General features: G+C 44.2%; 1 protein-coding gene across 5 annotated transcripts in view; it reads right to left on the reverse strand.

Annotated features, from left to right (window-relative positions):
* Positions 1–23882, reverse strand: part of sipa1l2 (signal induced proliferation associated 1 like 2) — a 581962-nt gene that overhangs the window by 403391 nt on the left and 154689 nt on the right. For all 5 annotated transcript variants that reach the window (XM_068020936.1, XM_068020919.1, XM_068020901.1 and 2 more), the window contains one exon: positions 1423–3316. In XM_068020936.1, the coding sequence (XP_067877037.1) occupies positions 1423–2932 (1510 nt within the window). In that variant the 5' untranslated portion in view covers positions 2933–3316. The remainder of the gene's footprint in view (positions 1–1422; positions 3317–23882) is intronic.

Here is a 23882-nt window from a genome sequence, read left to right on the forward strand (position 1 = left end):
ATCAGCATCCTTGGGGAACCCATTGACCAGAAACTTAATTGGACCAACCATATAAATATTGTGGCTACAAGAACAGGTCAGAGACTGGAAATTCTGTGGCAAGTAACTCACCTCCTGACTCCCCAAAGTCTGTTCACCACCTACAAGACACAAGTCAGGAATATGATGGAGTATTCCCCACTTGCCTGGATGAGTGCAACTCCAACAATACTGAAGAAGCTCAACAACATGCAGGACAAAGCAGCCCACTTCATCAGCATCCCATCCTCCACCTTAAACATTCATTCACTCCACCACCGGCGCACTGTGGCAGCAGTGTGTAGAATCTACAAGATGCAATGCAGCAACTCGCTAAGGCTCCTTTGACAGCATCATCCAAACCCAGGACCTGTGCCACCTGGAAGGACAAGGGTAGCAAACGCATGGGAACACCACCACCAGCTGCAAGCTCCCCTTCAAGCCACATACTGTTCTGACTTGGAACTAAATCACCATTTCTTTACTGTTGCTGGGTCAAATCCCTGGAACTCCCTTCTAAACAACACTGTAGATGTACCTACACCACATGGATTGCAGTGGTTCAAGAAGGTAGCTCACCACCACCTTCTCCATGGCAATTAGCGATTTGCAACAAATCCTGGTCTTGCCACCGATGCTCATATCCTATGAACATACAAAGAAAAAAGAAAATCACCTCTCCTTGTTCTTCCTACTAAAATGCATCACTTCACATTTCTTGGCATTAAATTTCATCTGCCATGTGTCCACCCATTCCACCAGCCTGCCTATGTCCTCTTGAGGTTTATCACTATCCTCCTCACAGTTAAAAATACTTGCAAGTTTTGTGTCATCTGCAAATTATCCTTTTATCACCTTGAATATTTTCTGCCATTCAATTAGGTCATGGCTAATCAGTACCTCAAAGCATTTACTTGCCTTTGCTCCACACTCCTTGATCTACTTACCCAACAAAAACTTATCAATCTCAGTTTTGAAAGTTTCAATTGCTCCCCACCATCCACAATCTTTTGGGAAGGGGGGAGGGGCAGGGGTGAGAAAAATGTGTTCCACATTTCCACTACCCTTTGTGTGAAAATTGCTCCCTGATTTCACTCCTGAATAACCTGGCTCTAATTTTAAGATCATGCCATTTGAAGACATTCACTAAGACTGGAAAAGAAATATATAGATACATACACAAAGAGAAGCAGAGAATATGGACAACAAACATACAGAGTGAAAGAGAGTCAGAGTAACGAGATAGAACCTCCAAGTCAGGAAGAAAGGTAGAAGTCGAAAGTGGAATAAACAGACACAGGTGCAGGAAGTGAATTTTTTAAAGCTTCTGCTGAGAAATGCCACAAAAAACATAAACTAATAAAGAAGCTGAAAGTCAAAACTTATTTAAAACATGGAGCTTACCTTTCCCGTAAAAGTATTTGCGATAATAGTATGCTCCAAGATCAATATGCTCTATGATGTATCGCTTCACTTTCTCTCGGTGGATTGCCTGGTTTTCTCTTGGCACCTCTAATACTGATACACCTGCATTAGTGCAGTGAGAGCTGAGTGAGGACTCAAAGGAGCAACTTTCACTGCAAGTAAATGAACAGGAGTTAGCCCTGGAAAGTGCAATGCGCCTCTCCCCTTCCCCTCCAATCTCATTTCTGAAGTATGGGCAAGCCAAGGCCAAGTTATTGCTTTTCCCATCTCCCTCATCAGAATCCAAGCTCTCCTTTGAGTTTAGTTCCTCTTTGCTGCCCGTTGGAGACTCACAGTTTGCAGAGTAGCCTCCCGGGATTGGATGCTGCGAAGCTGCAGAAGCACCAGTGGTTGTGTTTTTTCTTTGCCCTACAGTAGCCCTGTTTGCCATTGCTTCATTTACATTAAACAAAATGCTCTGGACATCATAGTGTGCAAAACACTTATGGCACATCCATAGTTGGTTGCTTTTCTCCAGTCTGTTCTCCTCTTGCTCGAAAGAGAACTTTAAAGCCTCATGTTCACTTTTTGCAGTTCTCAATTTTCTAAAAAGAGATGCCTCTATTGTTTCAGGTTTCAATCTCCGTTTGAATGACTTATCTCTATCTTTACAAAAGAAAATTGGGCTGTCCACATAATCAAATCCAGAAATTCTGACAAATTCAGCTCGAGAAATCTGAGTTGCTGCTTGTAGGCTGGGTGACATTCTAGAATCACAGCGCAACAGATCACTAAGCCCAAGTGGGCCAGGGCTCCTCTGGTCCTCGCTTTCACTCCTATATCCTCTAAGCATGGCGAAGAAACTATCACCAGTTATACCCTGTCGGTCAATTGAAGAAGTGCTTCCATATTCACGATGGAGAGCAGCACCTGTGTTTGGATTTACTGCATTCTGATCAAGAACATCTTCAGAATCTATATCACTGATAGTAACATCACTGTTGCTCCTCTGCCTTATTGGGTGAAGCCCCCTCTGTGGGGACCTGTTGAAGAGGTCTCCAAAAACATATCTTGCATCTGCAAATTCCAAGTCCTCAGTAATGTCCGTGTTTTCCTCAGACAGACCTTCAATGCTTTGGTCATTCTGTCCATTCTGACTAGCTCTCATCATGGATATATTATCATAACTGGCTATTGACCTGCTATCCCATGTCATTAGGTTACTATTTGCTCCCTCTTTTGAAAAATCTTTCTTTGGAGGCCATTCAGAGATTCTTGCCCTCACGCCCATCTTTGGCATGGCAGGTGTTCCGTTAACCTGACTGCTGTTGTCAGATTTGCAGGGTGTACCAGAAGGAATGGGAGGTCCCATGTTACCATTAATGACTTTGTATTTTCTAGCAAAGAAATCATCAGACTGCATGCTTATAGCAGACTCTGTGGCGAATCCTGAAGCACCAATGGAATGAGGTTGTTCTTCGTGTATGAACTTTTTGTCATTCATATCCATTCAGAAAACAAGCAACCATTCTTAATCAAAGATGACCAAGTCCACTCCATTACATTATGGTCAATTTTGTGAAGTGTATACCCAGGCTGGAATGAATTCCGTTTATAAAAGAAAGCTAGCTATAATGGGTGCAATTGTTTAAAAATAAAATAGAATTCAATGTACCATCTCCAGATCCAAATTACTTGAACAGCACCTAGATGAATCAATACAACTTGCAGTCAGAGCTGTGCATCCTGTGCCCCTCTCGTGTCTGCGCTCAGTCCTTCACATTGCATATCACTTGCTGCCATCGGTGCCTTCAGTGGACCAGCAGCTCAAAGCAAAGATGGTCTACACGACAGATGCTTCAGTAAGTTTCAGAGATGGACTTTGGTTAAGGATCTACAAGGGCAAAAATAAGCAAATAAAGCTGCAATTAGTGCGATTGCATAGGGTACCAAAATCTATGCATGAGTTTAAACAGTCAAAAATAACTAGCATTTTACAGAATGTTGGAAAATAAATTTAAATTAAGACACTTACAGACTGCAATTCATTGACAGTAAAATAAAGAAAATTTGCTTCAGTTTTCATGAACAAATAGTTAAAATTTATACATCACCATAAAGGAATGAAACTGGATGGACCACCCACCATCGACCGAGGCACTGGAAATGACAACGGCAAACCCAGCCCTCTCAACCCTCCAAAGTCCTCCTTACTAACATCTGGGGGCTTGTGCGAAAATTGGGATAGCTGTCCAACTGACTAGTCAAGCAACAGCCTGATATAGTCATACTCACGGAATCATACCTTACAGACAATGTCCTAGACACTGCCATCACCATCCCTAGGTAGATCCTGTCCCACCGGCAGAACAGACTCACCAGACCATGGCAGCACAGTGGTATACAGTTGGGAATGAGTTGCCCTGGGAGCCCTCAACGTTGACTCTGGACACCATGAAGTCTCATGTCATCAGGTCAAACATGGGCAAGGAGATTTCCTGCTGATGACCACCTACAATCACCACCCCCTCGGCTGATGAATCAGTGCTTCCCCATGTTGAACAGCAATTGGAGGAAGCACTGAGGGTGGCAAGGGCACAGAATGTACTCTGGGTGGGAGACTTCAATGTCCATCGCCAAGAGTGGCTCGGTAGCACCACTACTGACTGAGTTGGCCGAGTCTGAAAGGACAAAGCTGCTAGACTGGGTCTGTGGCAGGTAGTGAGGGAACCAACAGTAGGGAAAAACATACTTGACCTCGTCCTCACCAAATCAATCTGTCGCAGATGCATCTGTCCATGACAATATTTGTTGGAGTTACCACCACACAGTCTTCACATTGAGGATACCCACCATTGCGTTGTGTGGCAGTACCACCGTGCTAAATGGGATAGATTTTGAACAGATCTAGCAATGCAAAACTGGGCATCAATGAGGCACTGTGGGCCATCAGCAGCAGCAGAATTGTATTCAACCACAATCTGTAACCTCATGGCCCGACATATCTCCCACTCTACCATCACCATCAAGCCGGGGAACCAACCCTAGTTCAATGAAGAGTACAGGAGCGCATGCCAGGAGCAGAACCAGGCATACCTTAAAATGAGTGTCAGCCTGCTGAAGCTACAACACAGGACTACTTGCATGCCAAACAGCAGAAGCAGCATGCAACAGACAGAGCTAAGCGATCCCATAACCAATTGTCCACCACCATTTATGACTGAATGTGGCAGGACAATTAAACAACTAACTGGAGGAGGTGGCTCCACAAATATCCCCATCTTCAATGATGGGGGAGCCCAGCACATCAGTATAAAAGACAAGGCTGAAGCATTTGCAACCATCTTCAGCCAGAAGTGCCGAGTTGATGATCCATCTCGGCCTCCTCCTGAGGTCCCCAGCATCACAGATGCCAGTCTTCAGCCAATCTGATTCACTCCACGTAATATCAAGAAACGGCTGAAGGCACTGGATACTGCAAAGGCCATGGGTCTTGACAACATATTGGCAATGGTACTGAAGACTTATGCTCCAAAACTAGCCAGCCACGCCCCTAGCCAGGCTGTTCCAGTATAGCTACAACACTGACATCTACCCAGCAATGTGGAAAATTACCCAGGTATATCCTGTGGACAAATAAAAGGACAAATCCAACCCAGCCAATTACTGCCCTCTCAGTCTACTCGCAATTATCAATAAAATGATGGAAGGGGTCAAAAACAGAGCTATCAAGCAGCACTTGCTCAGCAACAACTTGCTCAGTGACTCTCAGTTTGTGTACCGCCAGGGCCACACAGCTCCTGACCTCATTACAGCCTTGGTCCAAAAGAGCTGAACTCCAGAGGTGAGGTGAGAGTGACTGCCCTTGACATCAAGGGGCCCCAACAAAACTGGAGTCAATGGGAATCAGGGGGAAAACTCTCCACTGGTTGGAGACATACTTAGCACAAAGGAAGATGGTTGTGGTTGTTGAGGTCAATCAACTGAGTCCCAGGACATCACTGTAGGAGTTCCTCAAGGTAGTGTCCTTGGCCCAACCATCTTCAGTTGCTTCATCAATGACCTTCCCTCCATCATAAGGTCGGAAGTGAGGATGCTCTCTGATGAACGCACAAAATTTTGCACCATTTGCTCAGATACTGATGCAACCCATGCCCAGATTCAGCAAAACCTGGACAACATCCAGGCTTGGGCTGATAAGTGGCAAGTAACATTTTCGCCACACAAGTGCCAGGCAATGACCGTCTCAAACTCCCCTTGACATTCAATGGCATTACCACTGCTGCATCCCTCACTAACATCCTGGGGGTCACCATTGATCAGGAACTGAACTGGACCAGCCACATAAATACTGTGGCTGCAAGAGCAGGTCAGAGGCTGGGAATTCTGCGGCAAGTAACTCACCTCCTGTTTCCCCAATGCCTGTCCACCATCTAGAAGGCACAAGTCAGGAGTGTAATGGAATATTTGCCTGGATGACTGCAGTTCCAAGAACACGAAGACGCTCGACACCATCCAGGACAAAACAGCCATTTGATCAGCACCCCATCCATCACCTTCAACATTCACTCCCTTCACCACCAACGCACAGTGACAGCAATGTATACCATCTCCAAAATGCACGGCAGAAACTCACCAAGGCTCCTTCGACAGCACTTTCCAAACCAGCGACCTCTGCCAACTAGAAGGACAAGGGCAACAAATGCATGGCAACACCACCACCTGCAAGTTCCCCTCCAATCCACACGCCATCCTGACTTGGAACTACACCACCATTCCTTCACTGTCGCTGGGTCAAAATCCTGGAACTCCCTTCCTAACAGCACTGTGGTTGTACCTACCCCACATGGACTGCAGTGGTTCAAGAAGGCTGCACATCACCACCTGCTCAAGGGCAATTAGGGATGGGCAATAAATGCGACGCCCACATCCCACGAACAACCAAAAAAAGGCATGAATGGCCAAATCATAGCACAGAATGCTAAGAGTGAAAGGTAAATCCAGAAGTAGTGACGCACTGAAAAAAACAGTGGAATTTGGCATTTCCTTCTCCTGTTCCATCTCTTATAAAAATCTGCAATATTATTTGATTTCAAAAGAAATTACAACAAACCCGCTTATTACTTTATTTGTATTAATGAAGTATTACTGAACAACTGGCCATAGAAGATCTTTGCAGCCAACTTTAAACAAACACTTTCAGAATGCCAAAGACTTGCAGGTTGATAGGTTAATTGGCCATTATAAATTGCCCCTAGTATAGGTAGGTGGTAGGGAAATATATAGGGACAGGTGGAGATGTGATAGGAATATGGGATTAGTGTAGGATTAGTATAAATGGGTGGTTGATGGTCGGCACAGACTTGGTGGGCCGAAGGGCCTGTTTCAGTGCTGTATCTCTAAAACTAAAAAAAAACTTAAAAAAAAACTAATATTTATATTCATCACTTGCTGAGGCAGTTTGAACCTTCCAGATGGTTTTATTTTATTTTAATGTTTCATAGTTGTATTGTCAGCACATCAAAGTAACCTCCCAAATATAAATAGATGCACTTTCACAACTCCATCACTAATGGAGAGCATACAGTTTACACCATGTCCCTTCTTATAATGTTTCTATTATTGCAACACATTTTCATTTCACAGATGTATGCTATTTTCAGGTACTTTAAGGTAGTTTTAAAAAATTGGATCTAAATGTAGATCGCATTAAATCTAGTATGTTTTATGGCTGCAGTAAATTATCAAATAAATACATGAGCAAAGACAACAAAGACACATGCTTTTCTCCTTTATCAGGCCTTTTCCTATGTAGTTTGCTTCAGCAATGCCACTGGGTGTGGAAAAGCCAAATCCTCGACAATTTCAGTCCCAATACTGCTTGGCAATCAAAGGCAAACAACATTTCAGATAGTGCTCTAATAACTGGTATTGGATTACTTAAATGAATTTATAATTCCAAAACCTTTTTTAAAAAGCAGGACAATGTTTATTCCAAATATAAAATAAGCCTTAAGAATGAAGTACAATCAAATATACTGCAGATTATACACAATAAAGTAAAAACAGCATGCAGTTACTCAAATATGAAACTCATGCAAATATGAAAGAAACAGAAAAAGATTTTTAAAAACACGGAAAAAGGAATATATTAGTCATCAGTTCTATATGTGGGTAAACTTCTTCTTTGGCCTCCTTATCTCGAGAGACAATGGATACACGCCTAGAGGTGGTCAGTGGTTTGTGAAGCAGCGCCTGGAGTGGCTATAAAGGCTAATTCTAGAGTGACAGGCTCTTCCACAGGTGCTGCAGAGAAATTTGTTTGTCGGGGCTGTTACACAGTTGGCTCTCCCCTTGCGCCTCTGTCTTTTTTCCTGCCAACTACTAAGTCTCTTCGACTCGCCACACTTTAGCCCCATCTTTTTGGTTGCCCGCCAGCTCTGGCGAACGCTGGCAACTGACTAGTAAAAACTACATGTAAATATATAGAAAATTCTACATCTTCACATACCTCCAGTCAACATTTTACATCAACTATGTCCATATTTATAATATAACGTCATTGAAGTAAATTAGAAACAGTAGTGGTCCCAACTTTTGAGGCCTGGGGCACCCCATCCAATGAGCGGCACAGTGGCGCAGTGGTTAGCACCGCAGCCTCACAGCTCCAGCGACCCGGGTTCAATTCTGGGTACTACCTGTGTGGAGTTTGCAAGTTCCCCCTGTGTCTGCAATGAGCTAGACCTGCTCGGAGCTTTGCCTGACTGCAGCCTAGAATCCCTTTAAGTAATGCTGGAAGTAGCGTCCTCCTGACCTGTACGACCTATAGTTTGAGAGAAAGTTGAGGAACTGGAAGTTATAATGTGGATTGAAACAAAAATGGGGTCTTAACTGCATCATTTGATCTGGCAGGATCGCTGGCCCCTAAATCGACTCCATCCAAAGATCAGACCAGGTGGACCTCCAGCATTAAGCCGCAGAACTAAATTTTCTAATTTTTGTCCAGCTACTGCCCCCATTTTAAGACGTAAATGAAGATGAATATCTGCTCTCCCATCTGCAGTGCACTTTTTTGGGGCATGAGAGGACGAACCAATATATTTTACACAAGTCCTTCATTACACTTTAATTACCCCTCTTGCTGGCTGATCATTGAGTAAAACATACCCATGCTTCCAGTTGGCCAAGAATCTGTGACCATTGCTTGTTCCAAAAGGTAGAGAAAGGAAAGGGGGCACGGGCAGCAGAGAAAAAGGGGGAGAGAGAGAGAGACAGACACAGACAGAGAGACAGAGAGAGAAAAAGGAATCCCACAAGATGTTCAGTAGTGCACTGGTCATTGTGCTGCTGTGCAGATGAAACAGAACTTAATGAATAACTGTTTTTAAGTTCTGTAGAAGAAAATCCACTGACCAATTTAGCAAAAGTAAGCAATTTCCAATTGGTTTGTCCTCCTGATTTTTTTTTAAGATTTCCTGCTGAGCACCGTAATCCAAGGAGACATAGATAGCTACAAGTCTTTTTCACACAGCTCAGTAATTCCAGCTGTACCACAGTATCTTTGTAGCAAAGCCTGGAGAATTGGTGTGTGGCAGAAACTTATTTTTAAGTCCCAAATGTCCCCTGAGCAAAGGATATTTATTATTCCATTTTGTGTTATCTAGATATATTTCAGCCACTCAGCTACAGTAACAAAATGCCATCAGGAAAATACTCGTCATGCCAGACCACTATGTCTTGTACTTACAATCAAAGTGCATTACGTCTCATTTTGATTGGAGATGTTTTCTTTCCCTACCCATCAACTCTTCACTTTTAATCTTAAATCTAGCCACAGCAATTACAAGTACCAAAAATGGGCTCTACTTTATGAAGTAATTTCCTGAATAGCAACAAGAGCACATTAAAATGTTAGTTTAAAGAGCACAGGACCCAAAAAGGCCATTGTAATACCTCATGATTGGTGTCAGATGTCAAAAAATGCCACATTATACTCTCTTATGCTTTTTGAGTACTAATCTTGCACAAAATATCTGTTCAGTTGCCTCCTGAATTTGTTGACAATCTACCTCCACTGTCTCCCTGAACAATCTAATCCCATTCATCACTTTCCATGTGAAGTACTTAAGCCAACGCTGTGTATTCATTGCCCCACTTCTGCACTGGACTCCATGTCTCTGGTTAAAAATCTGTAAGCAATTTATTAGTAGTTAGTTTACTAAAAGCCCTTAAAAGCTCGAAAATGAAGAAATGGTTGATAAAATGGGATGGAAGGACATTGGCATTTCACTTCTATGACCGGGACTCAATTACACCCAGACTGATCGAGCAAGTGTCTTCTCTGTTGGCTCCAAGGGCCCTATGTGAGATGAGTTTGTGCGGGTTCATTCCCATTCCTAGTAGACATGGGCCTATAGTGTAAATATTCCCCAAATCAGCATTAATTGGCAATCTCATTCAAAGGTCACATGATGAAAAAGTCACATTCCTGCAGAGAGGATGTTTTTTCTGAGGTACGTTGCTGAGGCAGAGTTCAGGGAGCTTTACACTGTATCTGTCTCTGCTATATCTGATGTTAACAAACTTTGTCCAAAATGGAAAGGGTTCCGTTGCCTAGTGCCACATCCTTGACCTAGCACAATAAATTTTTAAAAAGCAGCTTTCTTTTTTCTCCAGTGTAATGATCCCTAGCTTGTTTATTCTCCCCTCAGAATTCAGGTATGTAACGTCCCATTATCACTTAAGTTTATTCTTTAAAATTCTCATTTTCTACAACTAAAGAAAAACCCACTTTCTTGTTAAACATGCTCTCTATAAAAGGAATAACTGAATTTTGCTATAATTGAAGTGGGGAGGCGGGTGTCATTAGGAATGGTGTGCCACCTCCACTTGTGCTGGATTAAAGCAGAGTGGAAGGAAAGAGATGTAAGAAAGGAGTCTTCCTGAGGTAGCTAGTTTACTGTCAGGTTAATTGTCCTTTGTACCAGTGCCACTAGCTTCCTTTAAAAAAACAATTCAAACACCCATTACAACTCAACTTTTTTAAAAAGTGACCTGTCCTTAACGCTAGCCAATCAATACAGCAGAGGTACACAGAATCAGTGCACACATTACTCTATAGCAATTTACTTAGCAGCCAGGTATAGAATACATTAAAATACCACCGGGTAGGTACATACAGCAGCTAACAGCATAATCTTTCTCAGCTTTAAGCCAGTAATAGCTCTGCAGTTTGCCGCTGTGACAAGCAACTTCCACGAAATTCAGACCCAGTCATTTCATCATACATTCCTTTGTGCTGTTGAATGAATCCAAAAAAAAAGCCTTGTTTAAAGAAGTTGATCTACTGAATGAGCCCCATTCTACACAAAACCCCATGCTCTGACCATTTCACCGAGCTCTGACTTAAATGCTGCCATTTCTGAAAAAAATTAGAAAATGTAACTAACAACTAAGGAATTTCAACCGAAACAGCATATGATATCATAGGATCATAGAATGATAACAGCACAGAACGAGGCCATTCAGCCTGCCATGTCCATGCCGGCTCTCTATAAGTGCTACTCAGCAATTCCACTTTCATGCCCTTTCCCCGTAGCCCTGCAAATATTTTTCTTCAGATAGTTATCCAATTCCATTTTTAAAGCCATGATTGAATCTGCCTCCACCGCACTCTCAGGCAGTGCATTCCAGATCCTAACCATTCGCTGTACAAAAAGTTGTTCCTCATCTCATGTCTGGTTCTTTTGCCAATCACCTTAAATTGCTGTCCTTTGGTCATTGACCCTGCCGCCAGTTTTTTCCTATCTACTCCATCTAAACCTCTCATAATTTAGAACACCTCTATCAAACCTCCTCTCACCCTTCTCTAAAGGAGAACAGTCCCAGCTTCTCCTATCTATCCTCATAATTGAAGTCTCATTAAAAAAAAAAGACTTGCATTTATATCATGGTGTTCATGACAACCGGACATCTCAAAGTGCTTTACAGCTGTTACGACCAAGATGGGAGCAGTGCACTGTCTTTTCTAGTCCCACTTCTCCACAGGTCACAACATTTTTTAAATGTTTACCCAGTTACCGATGCGGTCAATCATACTCTACCCCAGAATAAAATACACAAACCAGGTTTCTTTAATAAACAACAAAATTATCAGTTTATTATAAGACAAGACTTATCCAGTAACGAAGCAAAGCATTAACACACAGATTGAAATATGAAAGTTCCCTTTTTAGGTTCTCCACATACATACTCTCACACGGAGAAAAATACAGAAATTCTCTCTGCAGAGATCTGTTACAAAAAAAGACAAAAACAAAGAATACTTTGGCCAAATACTTTCTAATCCCTAAAGAAAAAAAAAGATATGGAAGGAAGTCAGTTGTCCCTTTTGGTCTGGCGTTCAGGTACACGGAGGCGGGTCACTGGGATCCTTTTTTGGAGCAATTCGTTCAGGCAGCATCGAGGATTTATGTGGCAGGTTTTTCCAGCATCTCAGGAGAAATGCAGCATTAGGGGTTTTCAACTCCCACACTCTCGATACACAGGATCTTTTCAAAGAGGTAGAGAAAGAGATGAGCTGGGTGTTTTTCTCTTTCTTTGGCAGACAAAACCAACTGTCTTCAAAACAGTTCACATCCCAACTGACTTGAAAACAATATCCAAAACCCCAAAACAGAAAGTCAACATCTTGACCTCCATAAACCTTGACATGTGGCTTTTCTGTAAAAATCTTCCCCAGATCACCAAGGTTTCTGTTGTTTATTGTGCTTAAAGCACATGACTTCCAGCAAAGTTGTCTTTAAACAACATCTCAGTGTCCTTTCAATGAACAGTCAACAACAAAGAAAAGTCCAGCTTCTATGAAATCTTCAAGCCTTCCAATGAATCCATCTTCACAATTTAAATAGGAGTCCTCAAAAAAAATACTTAAATTTGGAAGCACTTTGGTAACACGGCCAATGAAGTACTTTTGAAGTACAGTCACTGTTATCATGTAGGAAATACAGCAGGCAATTTGCGCACAGCAAACTCCCACAGCAGCAATGATAATGACCAGATAATCTGTTTTTTATGCTGTTGATTGAGGCATAAATATTGGCCAGAACAGTAGGGATAACTCCTCTGCTCTTACTCAAAATAGTACCATGGGATCTTTCACATCCACCCAAGCAAGCAGATGGGGCCTCAGTTTAACGTCTCATCCAAAAGACGGCACCTCCGACAATGCAGCAGTCCTGCAATAGTGCACTGGACTATCAGCCTTGATTCCTGTGCTTAAGTCCTGACTTGGAACTTGAATCTTGGTGACTCAGAGTGACAGTGCTTCTGCAATTAACCACAGCTGACCCCTGGAACCATTCTTGTAAATCTTTCCTGCACCCTTTCTAAAGCCTTCACATCCATCCTAAAGTGTGAGACCGAACCAGTGTTTTATGAAAGTTCACCATAACTTTTGTACTCTATGCCGTTACTTATAAAGCCCAGGAGCCCATAAGCCTTAGTATCTGCTTTCTCAACCTGCCCTGCCACCTTTAATGATTTGTGCACATACACCTGAGGGTCCCTCTACTTCTTACCCTCTTTAAAATTGTATCCTTTATTTTATATTGCCTCATCTCATTCTTCCTACCAAAATGTATCACTTCACTCTTGCCTGTACTAAATTTCATCTGCCACATATCCAACTATTCCACCAGCCTGTCTATGTCCTCTTGAAGTCTATCAGTATCCTCCTCACAGTTCACAATACTTCCAAATTTTGTCTCATCTCCAGATTTCGAAATGAACACCCAAGTCTAGGTCATTAATATAGATCAAGAAAAGTACCCCTGGGGTACCTCACAAGATACCTTCCTCCAGTTGGATCAGATGAAACCTACTGTATCTTTAATGATGTTCATACTGCATTTTACTATAAGAGCAAATATAGGATCATACATCACAATGACTCGAGAATTAAACAAGTTTAAAAGGAGTGTGCCAAAACAAACTCTTCTAATCAATTTGGCAGAAGACCACACATTTTCACCAAATTTCTATGATGTCAACTGTCATTGTGCTGCATGCGACAAGAAAAGTAACGCTCGTCAATAATAATACCTCCAAATGCAATTCTTCATTCAGCTGGAGTACACATTTCTCAACACATCCTGATGATGTATCCGGACAAAAGAGCTGAACTCAAGAGGTGAGGTGAGAGTGACTGTAGTTGACATCAAGGCAGCATTTGACCGAGTATGGCATCAAAGAGCCCGAGCAAAACAGGAGTCAATGGGAATTGGGGGAAAATACTCTGCTGGCTGGAGTCATACCTAGCGCAAAGGAAGATGGTTGTAGCTGTTGGAGGTCAATCATCTGAGCTCCAGGACATCACTGCAGGAGTTCCTCAGGGTAGTGCCCTAGGCCCAACCATCTTCAGCTGCTTCATCAATGACCTTCCTTCTATCATAAGGTCAAAAGTTGGGATGTTTGCTGATGATTGCACAATGTTCAGCACCATTCGCGACTCCTCAAATACTGAAGCAGTCCGTGTAGAAATGCAGCAAGACCTGGACAATATCCAGGCTTGGGCTGATAAGTGGCAAGTAACATTCGCGCCATACAAGTGCCAGGCAATGACCATCTCCAACAAGAGAAAATCTAACCATCTCCCCTTGACATTCAATGGCATTACCATCACTGAATCCCCCACTATCAACATCTTCGGGGCTACCATTGACCTGAAACTGAACTGGAGTAGCCATATAAATACCGTGGCTACAAGAGCAGGTCAGAGGCTAGGAATCCTGCGGCGAGTAACTCATCTTCTGACTCCCCAAAGCCTGTCCACCATCTACAAGGCACAAGTCAGGAGTGTGATGGAATACTTTCCACTTGCCTGGATGGGTGCAGCTCCAACAGCACTCAAGAAGCTCGACACCATCCAGGACAAAGCAGCCTGCTTGATTGGCACCCCACCTACAAACATTCACTCCCTCCACCACCAACGCACAGTGGCAGCAGTGCGTACCATCTACAACATACACTGCAGCAACGCACCAAGGCTCCTTAGACAGCACCTACCAAACCTGCGACCTCTACCAACTAGAAGGACAAGAGCAGCAGATGCATGGGAACATCACCACCTGCAAGGTCCCCTCCAAGTCACACACCATCCTGACTTGGAACTATATCGCCGTTTCTTCACTGTCACTGGGTCAAAATCCTGGAACTCCCTTCCTAACAGCACTGTGGGTATACCTAACTCACATGGACAGCAGCGGTTCAAGAAAGCAGCGCACCACTACCTTTTCAAGGGCAATTAGGGATGGGCAATAAATGCTGGCCTGGTCAGCGATGCCCACATCCCATGAATGAATAAAAACAAAATCCTGGCAGAGAATTTAAAACAAAGCAAGTCTCACTCTAGTATCATGTCATTTAACACTATTCTCAAACATTGCCATCTTGTTATTTAAAACAAATCAAGTTTGCGCTGTGGTTTTTTTTGCAGCAACCCATTCAATCTACTATTTTGCAGTTCTGTTATACTCAGAATGTCATATTGCTGTGAAATCTACAGTTGTGATGTGATTATTTCAAATGCCATGAAACATCACTGTTTCTTCTGACTTGAGATTCATAGGTTGAAAGGGGCAAAACTTGATAAAATCAAAAAGTATCCATGGGTGAGTAAAAGCCTGTATTGTACTGAAGCGCATTAGAAAGAAAGATTTATAGAAAAACAGAGTTTATGTAGCACAGAAACAGAAAGTTCGGCCCAATTAGTCTATGCTGGTGTTTATGCTCCACTGCACACAGTATAGTACAGTTAGTACAGTGGAAGTTCTTCTTTCTGCCTCACCCAATTAGACTGCACTGTCAAAGAAAGTTGAGGACATGGTACCTCTATAATAGAGTGCTCGACTCCTAGATAATGAAGGACAAAAACATATGCGGGGTTGTTTAAAGCAGAGTTTACAAAGCTAGAGAGAACATCAAGTGGTATCAAAAGAACGAACAAACTTGCATTTATATAGGGCCTTTCATGACCTCAGGATGCCCAAAGCACTTAGAGCTAATGTTTTGAAGTGTAATCACAGTTTAATATATGAAAATGAGCAGTCAACGGACTTCAGTTAGTAATTATCGCAATGATGCGGTGGAAGGGAACTGCCTCTGTAAATAATGGGAACAATCTTGCTGGTAGTAATCTACACAAGGCAGATGGTCCACGCATGATCAGATAACTATTTAAACAAGTCAATCAGCAGTGACTGGGGGATAAATTTTCCGTTAAGTCCCGCCACCAGGGATAAAAGTGGGAGCTGATCCCACTCCAGTAGGTGGCAGGACCTGATACGGCATTTTGCCAGCGGTGGCCAATTAACAGGCTGATGCCAAGACCACCGGCCAATTGAGTTTGCTAGCCTGACCCCCTCAGAGCTACCGGTCCAATCAGTACCTTCGGGAGCGCCAACCCTAGCAATGGCCAGTGCTGAGGTTGCATCACCAGGCAGAGGGCATCTCAATGCCAAGAGCAGGTGAGTTAGTTTTGAACAGCCATGGCCAGGCAGGCAGGCCCTGGTGATCGGCAGCAGTGGGGACTGGCGGGGAGTGGGGTCGTGGTGCACTGGCGGCAACTTAGGCACAGGAGTCACCACTGCCGCAGGGCCATGTAGCACCTATCAACGAGGGATCCCCCCCAAGAACCCACTGGCAGTCTCCACATGCAGCGGCGTGCCCACAGGGGTGGAAAGTGGCCCTTAATTGAGCCCTTAAGTGGCTCAACTGGCCATCCGCTAACATTCCCACCAGCGGCAATATGCTATGGTGGTGGGAAGACATCAGACTCCCCTCCTGATGCCTTCCTCCACCATATTGCCAGCCCTCCCACCACGTTGCCATAGGGCTGGGAAATTCAGCCCTGGGATTCACTGAAAACAAATTTGGAGGATCCACAAAAATAGTGAACGTTCCCCTCCCCAACCCAGGAGAGACAGGATTGCAAATAGATCATAAAGTACTAACAGGGATAAAGCAATGTTGAAGGATGAGATCAAAACTTTATTTTAACACTAACAATGGAATTAGAGCGGTGTGCAATGCAGAGAAAATACTGGCATCACAGGAACATGACTGCAAACCGCACAGCAACTGATGAAGTTAGGAGGATTAAAAAGTGCTTGGAGAATCACTGTCATCATAAGGAAGGAATGAAGCGAAAACAGGAATTCTGCACTAAACCACCCGAGATTTTCTGTCCATAGGTGTAAATTTTCAGGCCCATCAAGCATAGGAATGGAATTTGTACTCTTACGTTTCAATGAAGGAAAGGAGCAACAGAGCAAGGCTAGGTTTACAATGGTTGAATGAAGGCAACAATCTGCATCACGACATATATAGAAATGAAGCACAAATGGCGTGGGCTGGGAATGATAGAATAGTCAACTGAGGACAATTAAATGAGTACTTGAACATGCAAGAGGACAATAGACAAGTGCATTATAGATCATTAAAGATCCGAGGGTCAATTTTACATATGAAAGAAATAGATGGACAAACAAATACAAGTTAAGTAAAGGGCCAGGAATGGTAGATGTACTAAATGGATTCTTCACATCAGTCTCCACAAATGCAGTCTGTAGATAAATTGCAGATTTAGTCAAATCAGCTTGGGAACATGCCTAGAGGTCAGTAAATTGTCAACTGCAATAATTGAGGACCTCATTATCTTCAGTGCAATAGTTTCAGCAGAGAAGTAGATATGAGCATAAAATGTAAGCTCAGTAAGTCTGTATTTAGCACCAATTGGAGGATTTCTTCATGTCCAAAATAAATATTAGTGAAACATGAGAAAAATACTTGATTTTGTTCATTAGATTATTTTAAAGTTCATGGATTCTGAATTTTAGTTTTATTATTTCACAGGATGTGAGGGTCATTGGCAAGGCCAGCATTTGTTGCCCATCCCTAACTGCCCTTGAGAAGGTGGTGGTGAGCCACTTTCTTGAAACGCTGGAGATCATGTGGTGTCGGTACACCCAGATTGCTGATAGGAAGGGAGTTCTAGGCTTTTGACCCAACAACAGCAAAGGAATGGCAATGTAGTTCCAAGTCAGGATGGACTGTGGTTTGGAGGGGAATTTGCAGTTGGTGCTTGTTGAGGGACCACCTTGAGAGAAGACCACCTTAAGAGGCTGTAAGTGAAGGTCACTGGAGGAAGTAACGTCATGTCACACATGACCAGGGAGTTGTGGGTGTAGCCCAACGTAATGAGATGTGTGTGGATGTGGCTTGTGCAGTAGCTGTGTATATATGTTCTAGTTGTTATAATAAAAACACCATATTCTTTGGATATCACTTGTAGTCCTGAGAGTCTTACAAAAGTTCACGTACCAAAGGGTCAAGCAATATTATATGGTGGCAATATTTGGGAAATATTTTTTCTGGAGAACACCAAATATTATATCAAGGCAACGCTTGATTTTTTTTTCTGAAGAACACACTAAGAGAGAACAAGGAACAGCAGGTTACTTACCAGGAGTGCAGCTGCCGGGAAGACCTACAATGGTGCACAGGGCTGTTCAACGTTTTGGCCCCATAGGTCCCCAATTCCGCTGAACGAGCAGCACTGTTTAGGGAACTGCTGCGTAAAGATACCCCTTACTTGAGGCAGGAAGACCACCAGCAGGCGTTTGAGTCCTTAAAGTTAGCTCTGTCAAGACAAGACAGCGTGCTACAGTATGATGACCCAACCAAAGAGACCACGCTTGAGGTTATCACTTTCCAGAAGGGATTAGGTGCCTGCATCATGCAGGAGAGGAAGCCAATCACCTTCACTTTGAAGAGTTTGTCACATAAAATACTCCAACATTGAATGTAAAACCCTAGTTCTGGTTTTTGGTATCGCTAGGTTTCACACTTGTTTGGAAAACATTTTACCGTGGAGAATGACCGAAAGCTACTTGAAACCATATGGCGCACACCGCTTATGAGTGCTCCTCTATGGTTGCAGAGGCTTTTGGTGAAGGTCCAAGGCTACAATTGTGACATCCGATATAAACTGGGCAAAAAAATGGTCACATCGGACCCTGAACAGGTTGCCTGACCCGAATAAAGATGCAGATGTCTCACTAGACTTGCATGTCCACGGTATGGATACTGAGATTGAAGATGTCTGGAAGATCGACCTCATAAATTTTGGATCCCACAAATGCGAGCAACTAAGAGATGAGATGGCACCTAACCCTACCCCATCATTGTTGTGGAAGATGATTGTGGAAGGATGGCCTGAAATTATACAGGAAGTAACCGAACATCTTTGCTGTTTCTGGTGTCACACGTGCAAGAAGTGCGACGGTCAAAATATTATGGATTAAAACTGAAAAGTTATAAAAATTGACATTGTCTTTTAAAAATCAGACCTTTCTTTTAAAAAGTGAACAATTCTGCTAAAAATGTCTGTTGAAGGTAAATGGCCTGGTCTTTGTATATTCAAACAGTCTGACAGGGACAAAAGAATACCTACAAAGCTCAAGGTGTCAATTACACCCATCCTAAACCCATCCTGAATTGAAGAAGTTCTTCTGAAACAAAGAAAGTGTAAAGTAGCCACATCCTAAGCCATTGTCAATCACTGCAGGGGAAAAAATCCCTGTCTCCCAGCAGAGGCAAGATGCAACAAATTTTTACGTTAAAAAGGCAGAGAGAGAGAGAGAAAGAGAAACACCAAGAAAGAAGGATCACCAAACAGCTTTTCCAGCTAAGGGGCTGCGAGAAATCCAGCCAGCCAGCAGGGACATGTCCTGCTGTAGAATTCTTCATCTATACTTATACAGCAATAAATCAGAAGTGATCCACTGTCTTCAATTGAACTTTCAACCAAGAGAGAAACCTACAAACACCTCAGGCTTGCAATCAACTAAAACTTGACTTACTAGAAAATTCAATAGGTTTCCCGTGACTACCGAAATCTACCCCTACTTACAACTGCTTACCCCCTTTTCTCTCTATCGGTCTCTTCATGTGTGTGCGTGTGTGCAGGTGCACATGCGCAAGAGAATGCATGAGTGGATGCAGTGAGACAATTTCAGGTTAGGGAGTATTGATCAATAAATAATTGATATTCTGTTTTAAACCTACAAGAAAACCTGTTGCTGTCTGTTTATTTGACAAATTAAACGCAAAGGGGATAAATCCTAATAACAAAAAAGACTTGCTGAGGTCAGGTGGGAGTTGAACAGTGAGAACCACCCAAACCCCTCACCGCACAGCCATAACACTGGCCTTATCGAGGCGAGCTCGTTATATCACAAGGTGTGATTTTCAAAGGGAAACAAGTCCTGAGAAGGCTCTGCATTCTGATATTCTAACCCAACTGCATCAAGGGCATTTAGGAATAGAACATAGCAGACGCCTTGCCAGCTAGCCGGTCTACCGGTCAGGTATCAACAGTGACGTTGAGATGGTGGTGAAATCCTGAGAGCAATGTCAAAGTTGTCAGCAGAAGGAACCCTTGATTCCACATGAAACATCTTCACATCCATGGGCAAAGACTGGCACAGATTTATTTCACGTTCAAGGTGATGAATTCCTCCCTGTTATGGATTACTTCAAGTTTCCGATCCTCAGGCGGCTACGAGATACATAAAGTGCAACGGTTGATGATAAGGTCAGTGCTCTGTTCAGCCTATTAAGTGTGCCAGAAGAAATTATCTCCGATAACTGGCTGCAAAAAACAGGAAGACCATTCCAAGGCATGTGGGCCAAGTGGGGAGTCCATCACGTGACATCGTCCCTGCAGTATCCAAAGTCCAATGGCATAGTTGAAGGTATGGTGCGCACCACCAAATAGCTAATTTTAAAGTGTAAACGGACGGGACAAGAACTCAAGGTTGCAATGCTGCACCTCTGAGCTACTCCATCGGACATGGGCTTACCTGCCTGCAGAGTTGATGTTTGGATAGCAGATAAGAACTACCCTGACCAGTCATCATCTAAGTTTTCTACAGTAAAGAATATACTTCTTTCTAAACATGGGAAGACGAAGGCATAATATGACAGGCAAGCAGGACCAGATTTGGCTCGATTGCAGGTAGGATAGAAGATCAAAGTCCTCAATCATGTATAACAAACTTGGCATCCTGCAGAGGTTGCTACGATATGTGACCAGCCCAGATTGTACCAGGTCCAGTGGTGCGATTCTCAGACTGAACCGAAGTCAACTCAGAGGGCTGTATGCGACAACACTACGTGACAACCCTGTAGCATCGTGGACATGTTCCAAAACAAAGTCTACTGGGGCGGCACAGTGGCGCAGTGGTTAGCACCACAGCCTCACAGCTCCAGTGACCCGGGTTCGGTTCTGGATACTGCCTGCAAGTTCTCCCTGTGACCGCATGGGTTTCCGCTGGGTGCTCCGGTTTCCTCCCACAGCCAAAGACTTGCAGGTTGATAGGTAAATTGGCCATTGTAAATTGCCCCTAGTGTAGGTAGGTGGTAGGAGAATTGTGGGGATGTGGTAGGGAATGTGGGATTAATGTTCTTTGGCCTCCTTATCTCGAGAGACAATGGGTAAGCGCCTGGAGGTGGTCAGTGGTGTGTGGAGCAGCGCCTGGAGTGGCTATAAAGGCCAATTCTAGAGTGACAGGCTCTTCCACAGGTGCTGCAGAAAAATTTGATTGTCGGGGCTGTTACACAGTTGGCTCTTCCCTTGCGCTTCTGTCTTTTTTCCTGCCAACTGTTAAGTCTCTTCGATTCGCCACACTTTAGCCCCGCCTTTATGGCTGCCCGCCAGCTCTGGCGAACGCTGACAACTGACTCCCACGACTTGTGATCGCTGTCACAGGATTTCATGTCGCGTTTGCAGACGTCTTTAAGGCGGAGACATGGACGGCCGATGGGTCCGATACCAGTGGCGAGCTCGCTGTACAATGTGTCTTTGGGGATCCTGCCATCTTCCATGCGGCTCACATGACCAAGCCATCTCAAGCGCCTCTGACTCAGTAGTGTGTATAAGCTGGGGATGTTGGCCACCTCGAGGACTTCTGTGTTGGAGATACGGTCCTGCCACCTGATGCCAAGTATTCTGCAGAGGCAGCGAAGATGGAATGAATTGAGACGACGCTCTTGGCTGACATACGTTGTCCAGGCCTCGCTGCCGTAGAGCAAGGTACTGAGGACACAGGCTTGATACACTTGGACTTTTGCGTTCCGTGTCAGTGCGCCATTTTCCCACACTCTCTTGGCCAGTCTGGACATAGCAGTGGAAGCCTTTCCCATGCACTTGTTGATTTCTGCATCTAGAGACAGGTTACTGGTGATAGTTGAGCCTAGGTAGGTGAACTCTTGAACCACTTCCAGAGTGTGGTTGCCAATATTGATGGATGGAGCATTTCTGACGTCCTGTCCCATGATGTTCGTTTCCTTGAAGCTGATGGTTAGGCCAAATTCATTGCAGGCAGCTGCAAACCTGTCGATGAGACTCTGCAGGCACTCTTCAGTGTGAGATGTTAAAGCAGCATCGTCAGCAAAGAGGAGTTCCCTGATGAGGACTTTCCGTACTTTGGACTTCGCTCTTAGACGGGCAAGGTTAAACAACCTGCCACCTGATCTTGTGTGGAGGAAAATTCCTTCTTCTGAGGACTTGAACGCATGTGAAAGCAGCAGGGAGAAGAAAATCCCAAAAGGTGTGGGTGCGAGAACACAGCCCTGTTTCACGCCACTCAGGATAGGAAAGGGGTCTGATGAGGAGCCACCATGTTGAATTGTGCCTTTCATATTGTCATGGAATGAGGTGATGATACTTAGTAGCTTTGGTGGGCATCCAATCTTTTCTAGTAGTCTGAAGAGACCACGTCTGCTGACGAGGCCAAAGGCTTTGGTGAGATCAATGAAAGCAATGTAGAGGGGCATCTGTTGTTCGCGGCATTTCTCCTGTATCTGACGAAGGGAGAACAGCATGTCAACATTCGATCTCTCTGCACGAAAGCCACACTGTGCCTCAGGGTAGACACGCTCGGCCAGCTTCTGGAGCCTGTTTAGAGCGACTCGAGCAAAGACTTTCCCCACTTCCACGGTAGTTGTTGCAGTCACCTCGGTCACCTTTGTTTTTATAGAGGGTGATGATATTGGCATCGCGCATGTCCTGAGGTACTGCTCCCTCGTCCCAGCACAGGCATAGCAGTTCATGTAGTGCTGAGAGTATAGCAGGCTTGGCACTCTTGATTGTTTCAGGGGTAATGCTGTCCTGACCAGGGACTTTTCCGCTGGCTAGAGAATCAATGGCATCACTGAGTTCCGATTTGGTTGGCTGTATGTCCAGCTCATCCATGACTGGTAGAGGCTGAGCTGCATTGAGGGCAGTCTCAGTGACAACATTCTCCCTGGAGTACAGTTCTAGGTAGTGCTCAACCCAGCGGTCCATTTGTTTGCGTTGGTCAGTGATTATGTCCCCTGATTTAGATTTGAGGGGGGGCGATCTTCTTGATGGTTGGCCCAAGAGCTCTCTTAATGCCATCATACATTCCTCTGATGTTTCCGGTGTCTGAGGCCAGCTGAATATGACTGCATAGGTGTTGCCAGTAGTCGTTGGCGCAGCGCCTGGCTGTTCTTTGTGCAGTGCTTCTGGATGCTTTAAGTGCTACGGATGATAACTCGCTGGGGGCTTTCTTGTAGTTCAACAGTGCAATGTGCTTAGCGGCTATGACAGGTTCCAGCTCTTCATTATGAGGTTGAAACCAGTCTGCATTTCTCCTCGCACTTTTGCCGTAGGTGGTCAAAGCTGACTCATAGATGGCGTCTCTGATGTGGGCCCACTTGGTCTCAGCATCCCCTGTGGGAGTGTTTTGAAGGGCTGTTACAAGTGAATTTAGAAATTTTTGTAACAGCTGTGGGTGAGAAATTCTGCTCGTGTTGATGCGCGGGTGGCCCTTCAGCTTGGAATGATGCAACTTCTTTGGTCTGAGTCTAACCTTGCTGCACACCAGGGAGCGGTCGGTGTTGCAGTCCGCACTGTGGAAGCTGCGTGTGATTTGAACACTGTTTAAGCGGCTCGCCTTGTGACAATGAGGTCTAGCTGGTGCCAACGACGCGATCTTGGGTGCCTCCATGAAACCTGGTGACAGGGTTTAGTGTGAAAGAACGAGTTGGTGATGCAGAGGTTATGATAGGTACACAACTCAAGCAGTCTCCGTTCTCATTCATCCTTCCGATGCCATAGCGCCCAAGGCAGGAGGGCCATGAGTCATGGTCGGCCCCAACCCTGGCATTAAAGTCCCCCAGCAGGAATTGGTGTTCGGTGTTGGGGATGCTGCTAATGATGTTATGGAGTTCCTTGTAGAACTGGTCTTTAGCTTCAGGTGGGTAGCAGAGTGTTGGAGCATAGATGCTGAGTAGGTGTACTGGGCCAGAGGTGGTGAGCAGTCGGATGGACAGTATGCGTTCCGAGCCATTTGAGGGAGGCTCTATCATGCTGA

This window comes from Heterodontus francisci, chromosome 3 (assembly GCF_036365525.1).
Source record: "Heterodontus francisci isolate sHetFra1 chromosome 3, sHetFra1.hap1, whole genome shotgun sequence".
NCBI lineage: Eukaryota > Metazoa > Chordata > Chondrichthyes > Heterodontiformes > Heterodontidae > Heterodontus > Heterodontus francisci.